Source organism: Cicer arietinum, chromosome 5, assembly GCF_000331145.2.
Source record: "Cicer arietinum cultivar CDC Frontier isolate Library 1 chromosome 5, Cicar.CDCFrontier_v2.0, whole genome shotgun sequence".
NCBI lineage: Eukaryota > Viridiplantae > Streptophyta > Magnoliopsida > Fabales > Fabaceae > Cicer > Cicer arietinum.
Genome location: NC_021164.2, coordinates 50,736,163 through 50,747,526, shown reverse-complemented (window position 1 = coordinate 50,747,526; position 11,364 = coordinate 50,736,163). Strand labels below are relative to the sequence as shown.

Sequence of the window (11,364 nt, the reverse complement as noted above, 5' to 3'; positions counted from 1 at the left end):
TCCGTCGTTATGTTAATAACAATTACTCATATGGTGTTCCATCGTTCTCCAATCAAGTAGATCTTAGTTTTTCGATGCATGTCTTCCTACTAAGTGAGAATGTGCAGGAGACACATGCCCCTATTGACGAAGGAAATCCACCTTCACATCGTATTCTTTGACCACCACGATGTGGGACTGGACACCATATGAGATTAATGTAATAAAAACATTGTATGCCCCTGTACTCAATTTGAATTTGTATTTTTAATATTTAATTAAACTATATTATATTTATGAGCTCCATTTTATTATTATTTTTTAATAATTACTTAATAAAAATAAAATTTTATTAGATAATTATTATAAAAATGATTAATTTTGTATTTATTTAATTAAAATAATAATTGATGAAACTCACCTTAACTATTTGATTAAACTAAAAAAGGAAAATCTTTATTTATTGTTATGAAAGAGAATAATAATATATGACATTATCTCACACTTACAAATTATAACTATCTATTCTCTCACATACCATCGGTCAATCTCCTATATTTGTATATACAACTAATAAAAAATACATATATTTAATAATTAAAAAAAGAATCTCCACATTGGAAAATTGGTTTATGCCACACCGATTTCCCTTCACTCTATTGAAAAAAAAAATCATTTTGAGAAATCGGTGCCTCTAGTTATGACTTCTCATCTTTAAAAAAAATAAAATTTAAAAAGAGTGATATATTGGTATTTAATTATAAAGTAGTGGTAATTTGATATTTAAATTTTTTTAGTGGTAGTATGACAAAAAAGCCTGAAGGCCAGTCATCCCAATTTTGATAGAAAAATAAAAGGCGTGTGTTAGTCATCCCAAGTTGAACAGAAAAATAAAGGTTGTGGGTCAGTCATCTCGGCTTTAGCAGAAAAATAAACAGTGCAGATTAGTCATCTCGACTTAAGTTGAAATTTAGAAAGAAAATAAAATGACAATGTGAAAAATGCTAAAATTGTCGATGGAAAAACATGTAAAATATGTTACTAGGAAGGTACTAGGTGTATAATGTCAATGAATATTGAGCTTTGAGTGTCGGGTGATACTGGGCTTTGAGTATTAAAGATACTACTGAACGAAACTAAGAGACGCGAAGCTAATGAGACTACTGTGTGAAACTAAGAGATGTGAAGCTAATAAAACTAAGGGCGATATTGGGCTTCCTAAGTTATCTTATCTCAGGTATCAAGAGACGCGAAACCAATAAAACGTCTCAAAATATATATTTCTAGGTATACCGAGATGTACGATATCCTAGTGAAATTAGATATGCGTGAACGATAACCTAATAGGAAGTAAATTCAAAATAATTATTGCAAACAAGATTTTTGAAATCTAACACAAACAAAATGTACATCTCAAGTATTTTAAAGAGATCAAAATTAGTAATAATCAAATAGAAATCACATCCAAAATGATTATTAATAACGACTAAACATTTTTTGAAATTTTGAATTTTTATGATGTAAATCTCAAGAATCATAGATAATGGACATTCACGAGCGATGACCAAACAAGAATTACATCCAACATAGTTATTGCTAACAAGATAAAATATAGCATTACCAAGATGTACATCTCAAGTATCCCTGAGGTGATACTCAAAATAATTGCTTGAGTTAGAGAATTAGTGTGCCGATTAAAATTCAATTTAAAATAGATCCATCTTGTCATTTTTTTTAATGTAAAATGCAATAGATGATGCATATATCTAGACAAAATATTGTGAAATGTACTTCCTTTTTCTTCTTTTTTAGTGATCCCTTTAATGACACCACCATCAGACTCATGGGTGGTCATGAAATATTTGTCCCCATTCTATATGTCTTCAAGTTACATTACTACTAAGACTCTTACTTTGATCTGATTATTCATCTCATTATCCTCATTTGTTATAACAAGGGAATCATCACTCTTGCTATGATTTTTTTAAAAGTTTTTGCAGTTTTTATAGTTTGTAAAAAACACATATTTATTGCCTCAATATAAGTTTACAATGAAATGCAAAATGGATATGAGATTGTGAGAAACTCATACAAAACGTGATAAGTAGAAGGGTGGTATTAAGGATATGAGAACGAGTAAGATGAAGAAGAAGAATATGTTCCAAAAGCATATACATTGAACAAACAAGTGATCCATATATATGGGTATGTAAAACATATAACATAAAGTGAAATGACCCTTTTTCAATTTGAGAAGTAGATAACTAAAGGATTACATATTCCATAAGTGATGTTTCTAGAAATATCAATGCTACAAACTCGTGCGCAATCTTGAATACCATTTAATCACTATCACCTTTACATAATGTTTCATGTGTCCCCTATCTCCTAATCTATTAGGTCTTCCCCTATTTGGATGACCGATTTACTTAGGCCTGTTCTTTCGTCTCTTCCTCAACTATCTTTACGAGTTTTCATCCTTTTGCTTAGGTTGTCTTTTCCAAGTTATCAACCTAGAGATAATTTTTATGGGTGACCCTTACTTTTGAATATGATGCTCTAAATTTGCCTAAATGACATTTTTTGGGTTTTCAACCTTACAAGCCTTGTTGGTGTGACCCTTACTTTTGTATAGGATGTTCTTTTCGAATTTTCAACCTATTGGACTGCTCTAATTTTTCCCTAGGTTACCTTTCAAAGTTTTCAACCTAGCGAGCCATTTTTTTCTTTTTCTGGAATACTACTTCCTAATTGCATCAAGGTTAGCTAGTAGCAGTAGATCTTCTACATCCATATTGTTAAGGATTAGTGCACCACCCGAGAAAGCTTATTTCAAAACATATGGTCTTTTATAATTATGAGTTCATTTTCCATGATGATCTTTCTAATTCATAATTAGGAGTAAAATCTTTTTTAATACTAATTCACCTTCTTAAAACTCTTTAGGCTACATTTTTTTCCTTTCTAGAATGCCTTATTTAACTACTTTTGAGGTAACTGACCATGAGATAATGTTGTCAATTTTTTCCCTTCAATCAAGTTTAACTAGTAAAACCGGGTCGAACTCACTGTGCCTCTTCTAACTTTGTCTATGTCAATACCCTTAGCGAGGGAATCTCCATTTCAATTGGAAACACTTTTCCATCACATATAAAAGGGAGTTACCGCAAAATCGAGCATTTCATGTCAATCTTTATATGTAATCACCATCTTCTGAATAATCTTCTTATTATTATTTTTGTTTGCTGTTTTAACTGCCTCATTCACCTTTGGACGATATAGGGAAGAATTATGGTGTTAGATATTGAAATTGTCACATAATTCTTTCATCATCTTGTTGTTAAGATTAATGACATTTTTTAATCATCTTGCTTGGAAAGCCATATCGAAAAATCAACTCCTTTTTATTTTTATTTGTTATTTTTATTTATTTTTTTCATAAATTTTACCACACATTTCTAGTCACATTTGTATAAGAAACAACCTTTCCCCATTTGGTAAAATAATAAATTTCCACAAGGATGATGTGATGTACATTTGAGGCCTTGGGCTCAATCATTGCTATAGCGTCCAAACTCCACATTGCGAACGACCATGGTGCAGTTAAGACATTTAAGGGTCTTGGAGGTACATGGATATTATCGACATACATTTGACATTTGTGACATCTCCTCACATATTTGAAAAACAATCATTTTCCATTATCAACCAATAGTATTCAACTTTTAATATATTTAGAGTCACTGGATGCTTATTTGCATGAGTTCTGAATGAGCCTTCATGAATATCTATGAGGATTCTTTCTACTTCAATCGAAGTAGCACCATATCATCATTTATCTTATAAAAAACATCACCATTTAGAAAGAAACTCACCACAAGTCTTCTAAGGAGTTTTAAAAAAAAATCATTTTATGCGGCATCTTTGGGATATTCCTTATTTTAGTATAGTGTTTGATATCATGATACCATGGTTTCCCATCTGGTTCTTCATCTATTGTTTGACAATATGCAGGATCATCACGACTTTCCATTTTGATAAGTGGCACATCTTTATCAGAACTAATCTTGAACATCGAAGGATGTGATGATATGTGATCTCATAACATTGTTCAGTTAACTCTGTAATGTAAGCTAGAAAAGAGATGGTCAACTTTGAGTCTCGAGTTTCTCATGTCTTGTTTAATTGGTTGATGACTAAAGTATGTATTACCTTAAATGGTGAGTATTTTGGATACAAGTGCGCTCCACCATTGAATATTTTACCTCATCATTGTGAATTTCTAGCCCATGTAATACATGTCATGTTCTTTTTTTGTCAAGTTATTACTCTTTGATTCAAATCAATTGTATCCTAAATCATAAGTCTATCCATTTTATTTGTTGTGTGTGAATAGTTTTTATGTTGTATGTTTTGTAAAAATAAATATATGTATTTAATTATTAAACGAAGTAAAAATGTTTAGAGTTGTTTCATATGACTAAAAGTTTTGTGACTACATATAACTCATTTAAATAATAACTACGTTTAATTAATCAAAACTTTTATTTTTATACACTATTTTCTTTCTTATTAAAATGCTTCGTATTTTTTCTATCTCATAATATTTGATTCATTTGCTAAAAAGAAATTTAAAACAAATGATCTTTTTTAATATTTAATGTATCTTTTTATTATATTTTTTTTTCAATTTGTTTACATATTTTAATTAATATTATTTTTATAATTTTTAATGTAATATATTCTTTTATCAATTTATTATGATGGATCAATAATAAAAAAAGTAAAGAATTAAACTATTTTTTATTTATATAACTTTTAATATTTATAAAATGATTAAATTATTCACTCGTTAGGAAAGAGTAATGAATAGCAAAAAAGTAATCATTAATGTTAGGTTTTCCCCACTAGCCTGAACCTCAGGTTCGTGTTATCGGATCTCAGGTCCCGAAGAATCCGAACCAACCCGAACCTCTCCCAGAAATCCGAACCTTCGTCATTCAAAAAAACAAGAACAAAGTAAGAGAGAGAAAATAGAAAGTTCCTAGAGAGAGAAAAAAACAAACCAGAAACAAATTTTATTCTAGTGAGAGAAAGTGATAATTTTCTAGAGAGAGAAAATGGTTCAGATTGCGAAGAGGAAGAAAGGAAGACCGTCAAAGGCGGATCTAGCTCGCCGCTCCGCCGAATCTCCGGCCGTTACAACAGACTCCGATTCTCGGCGTAGCCTCCGCCGCCGTAACGCGAGGTACAACATAATCGACTACGACGGCGATTACATCGATGAAGACGAAGAGGATGAGCGGAAACGCGAGAAGAAGAAGCTTAAACTCATGGCGAAGCTACACCATGGCGAACAAGAGCAAGAATTTGAAGATCACGCGCCAATGGAAGAAGAAGAGTGCGATGAAATCGAAGGTGGGGAAGAGAACGAAGATGCAGAAGTAAAGCACGAAGAAGACGATGCGGTAATAATGCATAAGTCACAGTGTGTGTTAGTGTCACTGATAATTCTATTTCTGTTTTTCTCTCTCTAGATTTATCTGTATCTGTCAAAATTCAGGAGAGAGAAAGTATAAATCCTAACTAACATCTCAACTGTCAAAACTACCTTACACAGAAACTGATCTCTCTCTCTCTCTCTCTCTCTCTCTCTCTCACTCTCTCTCTCTTTCTATATATATATATATATATATATTATATAATTACTAGGGCACTGTATGTATCAGAGATTTTATTTTTTATAAAGATGAAAGTGAAATTTTTGGCCTTTGGAAGTTATTAATTGTGTGAGTTTGTTTCTAATGATGACAGATAAAGGGCACAAAAGTGGATTTTAAAGGGCTCCACTATGTTTCTGTTTCAGGTTTGTGTGATTTTAATGTGGTAATAGTTGTTGTTGTTGTTGAGGGTGCAAATTTGTCTTTTTTATTTTTAAAAAATTGAAAAAGAAAAAGTGATATGTACTGAAAGGGTATTGAAGGTTCTGTTTCTGCATCATCCTTTGTGTGTGTCTGAAAATTTGTTGATTTATTTAATCTTTTACTGTTAGGAACTCCAGCCAATTCTCCATATGGGATTCCATTGCCTGATAAGAAGATTTTGGATTTGATCCTTGACAAGCTTCAGAAGTATGTGTTTTTGCATTTCACAATTTTTTGTTTTGGTGTTTATGATTATGTGAATGATTGCATAGTGGTGTTTGTGTTTTTGGGTACTGTTTTGTTTTCTGAATCGGTACTGTTGTGGTTTGAATGATTGGCAGAAAGGATATATATGGTGTGTTTGCAGACCCTGTTGATCCAGAAGAGGTGTGTGGAATTTTATTCCTGTGAGTTGGTAATCTTGTCTTGCTTTTTGAAGACTTCCTTGAGTTCGAAGTTCAAATTTTGTTTTAACATGCAGCTTCCTGATTATCACGATGTGATTGAGCATCCCATGGATTTTGCCACAGTGAGGAACAAGTTGGCTAATGGATCTTATTCTACCTTAGAACAATTTGAGGTATACAAAGCTGTTAATGAGTATAATTTTTTGTTTTGTTAAGATTTTGGTTTTTTGCAATGGATTTGGCTGTTGATTGTGCTCTTGTGTGGATGCATTACTTGTACGTGAGAGTTGATGAAACCTATGTAGCATGGACACTTCATATTGAAGGCATGTCCGGTGTATGGTGTATGACATGTGTCAACGTACAACACCACCACATCTGATTATATTCAATTACTTTCAGCCTATGTTTCAACCCCGACGTGATCTTGCGCAATCCTGCTATCCCGCTATCCTGATGCGGTAGAAGGGTTGGCCGCAATGCCACCGATCGGAAAAACGCGTTCGACAGTAGCGGCGCTCCCGCCTGCAATTCCTGCTATCATTGCAACTCGTTATCCCAGCTCGACCCGCTATTGGATCTGTTCTAGGACTTTTTCAAAAACACAAGTTTTTTTCATTTAATTTTTTTGTTCTTCATTAATGGTATCTAGGTCATTCAGCATCCACTTAAGCCCTAATTTTTTATTATTATAAACCCAAAAAGGGGTTGGTTTAGCATCGTTATGTTCTTGCTTTGTTGTTTTCGTTCTTTTTGTGACTCTGATTTTGATGTTGGATTTTGGTTATTAAGTATGATTACCCTTTTAATTGTGTATTTTGCTATTTTTTTAGTATTTTTGTATACTGTTTGTATTTTATGTTTAGTTTATATACTGTTTTTTTGGCCTTAGCAATAGCGGTCATCCTGCTGTCCCATGGTTAGGGTTTGGCGCTCCTCGCCGCTATCTGAGATTGACAACCTAACTTTCAGCTTTTCAAATTATTACCGGTGTCTACATGTTAGTGTTGGTGTCGTGTGCAGTGTCTGTGTCGGTGCTTCGTGGGTTACGACTCAAATATAGGCATAACCTGCTCTGTCTTTTCTTTAATGGATTTTACACGGATGGCTATTGTCAATGATGTACCTGTAAAAAATGTCGGGTGTTAGCAATAGCTGGTCACATATAGTTAATACATAGCATGTTAACAAAACATTGGGATGGCTATTTCTCAATTACTCAGCATGCTGTCAAGTTGTAGCATATCTGTAGTGTTACTTACAGATGGTCATTACATCATTTTAAAATAGTAAGAAGCAACTCCAGACAAAATGTGCTTCATAGTTTAGTATCTTATTGGTTGATGCATCATCTCATGTTTATTGGCTTGTCTTCAAGATGACTGGCTAGTCAGGGTTAATGAATACTTGTTGGAAATGGCATGCTACTGATAGGAATCAGATATTCAATTATTATTGGCACCATCATATATTTTTTGTTTTCTTTATATATTGACTGGTTATCTACTTGCCACCCATGTTGTAGATACAAGATATCTGCCGTCAGCCTAAAATATTTTGTTTCTGGCTTCCTGGTTTTTCATAGATGTTACTCAGATTGTAATGGCTGAGAGATATGTACTGGATCCTGGGTTCTAAATATTGATTGCTTATGAAGTAGTGGCAGTGTCTTTGTGCTATATGATATTCAGATCTTATTTTTAGTTAGTTAGTTTTATAAATAATTGTAGTTGAGGAGTTCTCTCATGAAACATAAATGTTTCATGAAGTACTATAATTTATAATGATTTTTAATAGGCATTGAGGCAGCATTTTTCTCTCTAACCAGTGTGGCTTTTCTTCATACTAACAATTCATTAATGATTTTTTATCATTGGCAACTTTGATGCATGATATTCCAGAAATGTATGAATCAACTTGCATCTTTACTTAATTCCTCTATTGGATAAAATTCCTGAAGTTTGCTTTCTTTATCATCTCTCTCTCTCTCTCTTCATACTGACAATTCATTAATGACTTTTTATCATTGGCAACTTTGATGCATGATATTCCAGAAATGTATGAATCAACTTGCATCTTTACTTAATTCCTGTATTGGATAAAATTCCTGAAGTTTGCTTTCTTTATCATCTCTCTCTCACTCTATATATATATATATATATATATATTTTGAATTAATTATATAAAATATGTGAGACAAAAGGTTCTACTGTTATTACACTGACTTGTGTGAATTGGTGAATGCAGAATGATGTATTTTTAATTTGCTCAAACGCAATGCTATACAATGCACCAGAGACTGTATACCACCGACAGGTATAAAGCTCAATGCACTGGAGACTGTATACCAACAAATGTGGTATGACTAATCATTTTGCTACGGTTCCTTTCCCCCCCCTATATTTGCTTCAGGCACGAACGATACAAGAACTTGGGCGGAAGAAGTTTGAGAAGTTAAGGACTAAATTCGAACGTTCTCAGTTTGAGCTAAAATCAGAACAAAAAACACGGTCGAATTCTTTGGTTAAGAAGTCATTGAAAAAGACACCAGGTTGTGCCTCACAGGAACCTGTTGGCTTTGATTTCTCTTCTGGCGCTACTCTGGCTACTATTGGAGATATACAGCCAACTTTCCATCCAATGCAAGGTGGTAGCTGTGAGAGGCCTGGAAACATTGATGGTATTGTGGAAGGGAATACTTTCTTGATTGATGCAAATCAAGAGAAATCTGAAGATGTTTTGACAGGTATCTCAAAGAAGCAAACATGCTAACACACGTTTCCAGTACGAAACTAATGTTAAGATCTGGTTATTCCATTTTGATTGATTTTTTTTCCGTTGTTCCAGGGAAGAGTATGCTCTATAAGTTGGGAAGGAAGTCATTTGTACTTGATGACAATCGTCGTGCATCTTATAATATGCCTAATCAACCAATCAGTAGATCAGATTCAACATTTATGACCTTTGAGAGTGGAATGAGACAGCTAGTTACTGTATGTATCAAAAGGATACATTCTAATTCTCAAATGTTGTCTTTCTTCTACTCATATCATTGAAGCATTATAATTTTTATTTTTTGGATACAGGTTGGCGTTCATACTGAATATTCCTATACTAGGAGTTTGGCTCGTTTTAGTGCATCTCTAGGACCCATTGTTTGGAAAGTCGCGTCACACAGGATTCAACAGGCACTTCCTGCCAGCTGTAAATTTGGTCGTGGCTGGGTTGGAGAGTATGAACCGCTTCCAAACCCAATATATATGCTCTCTAATCATGTCCAGAAAGATACTAGTTTGATTTTGAAGTTGCATGGTGACAAAAAATTTACGGATGTGGAACCCAGCACTGAACATCCTGTAAATGGACATGTGCTTGAGGGAAAACATTCTTCAAATTGTCCTACCCGTGGGCCTGTATTTGAAGGAAATCCTTCTATTGGTTCTGCTGGAGTGAAGCCTAATCAGCAGAATGCCCAATCTAGGAATTTTGGTAAATCTGAGAATAAGAGTTTGAAAAAATTGGAGCTGAAATCTTTACCCTCAAGTAATCAAAACCATTCCAGTCTGGTTGCAAAGTTTGAAAGTAATACTCCTACAGCAGAATCTAAGCCCAATGAGATAGCGCCTAGAAATTTGAATGCTTTGCCATCTACAACTTTCAAGCAACCAGATACTAATGAAATTGTTAGTGGAGAATTGCCTGATGGAAAATTCATGAAAACAAGCTTGAATAGACGCTCGAACGGTCCATCATCTGATAGTACATCAAAGCAAACAACCAGAGCAGCAGCTCCTTTTGTTGTCCGTGGACAGGAACAGGGTGTCAGTGACCCAGTTCAGTCGATGAGAATGTTTACAGAAGAGGCTCAAAAGCAACAGACTTCTTCTAACCATTCACCAGTAGGTACTCTGCCAGAAAAGCCATCAATTCCATCTGATCAAAGAGATAACTTGGGTAATGCTTCAACAGAAGCTGCTCGTGCATGGATGTCTGCAGGGGCAGGAGGGTTTAAACTAGGACCTGAAAATACTGGTTCACCCAAAAATCAGATTTCTGCAGATTCTTTTCACAACTTACCAAGAGAGTTCCATCAGCATATTTCGCGAATTCGGGGTGAGTCTCCTGGTGGAATGTCATTCCAATCAGATAAGAACAATTTTCCATTTCATGCACCTAGACCTCAACCTATTCACACAGGTGCCGTCTCGCAGTTCTCCAACCAACCTATGGTTTTCCCTCAATCAACATCTGCTGACCAACCTAGATTTCAAATGCAGTCCCCTTGGCGAGGTCTCAGTCCTCGTAGCCAATCGAGGCAGAAACAGGAAACCTTTCCGCCTGACTTGAATATTGATTGTCAATCTCCAGGGTCACCTGCAAAACAATCTTCTGGTACCATCGATTCACCGCAACCAGACCTAGCTTTGCAACTATGAAGTGTCATTTGTCTCTTGGTTTGGATATTTCGACAGGAATTGGACTGGCGGAATTTGAAGCTCCTTTTATTGGACGCCGAATTTTGTCCTAAAAGGCTTGAATAAATGTGAGAAATCCATTAGTCTGCCTGGGTTGGGATTTAGCCCAAGACGGTCCTTAATCAAAATGAGATTGCAAGTTCAGAAGACTTTAGTGGATATGTATAAAAAATAACTTAATGGCTTGCCATCTTCTCATCTCCGCTGCCATCTGCCGGAGATGAAGCCATAGAAAAAGCTGCCTATTCGTTGATTATGATCAGTAGGTAGCAGGCAAAAAATATTGTTGATGCCTTGTATATTGTATACTAATTGATGAAAGTCGATTGCCTAGATATTTCTTTAATTTATTGATTAGTACATTGTACTACTGCTAGATCTGTATTAGAGTTGGTGGTAGGGCATCATAACTATGTTATTAATTTGTACATGTGATTTATATGTTTGTTTATAATGGAAAACCATTGCTTGCTTCGTTTGCCTGATTTAACTCTATTGAGTTATTTCAACATACTAATTATGGTTAAGTTCCTGTCCACCCCATTCAAAATTGAATTCGTGCATACATGTTTCTTATCT

At 34.3% G+C, this 11,364-nt stretch overlaps 1 protein-coding gene across 2 annotated transcripts; it reads left to right on the top strand.

Annotated features, from left to right (window-relative positions):
- Positions 1-4,867: 4,867 nt before the first annotated feature.
- Positions 4,868-11,302, top strand: LOC101489634 (uncharacterized). Of its 2 annotated transcripts, none has more exons than XM_004500025.4 (9): positions 4,868-5,447; positions 5,794-5,845; positions 6,041-6,110; positions 6,245-6,290; positions 6,385-6,483; positions 8,558-8,626; positions 8,723-9,056; positions 9,158-9,303; positions 9,397-11,302. In XM_004500025.4, exons 1-9 carry the CDS (start codon positions 5,100-5,102, stop codon positions 10,744-10,746), a joined length of 2,514 nt encoding a protein of 837 aa, XP_004500082.1. In that variant the 5' UTR covers positions 4,868-5,099; the 3' UTR covers positions 10,747-11,302. The 2 variants fall into 2 exon arrangements, with proteins under 2 accessions (XP_004500082.1, XP_004500081.1); XM_004500024.4 differs by having other exon boundaries at positions 6,032-6,110.
- The last annotated feature ends 62 nt before the right edge of the window (positions 11,303-11,364 follow it).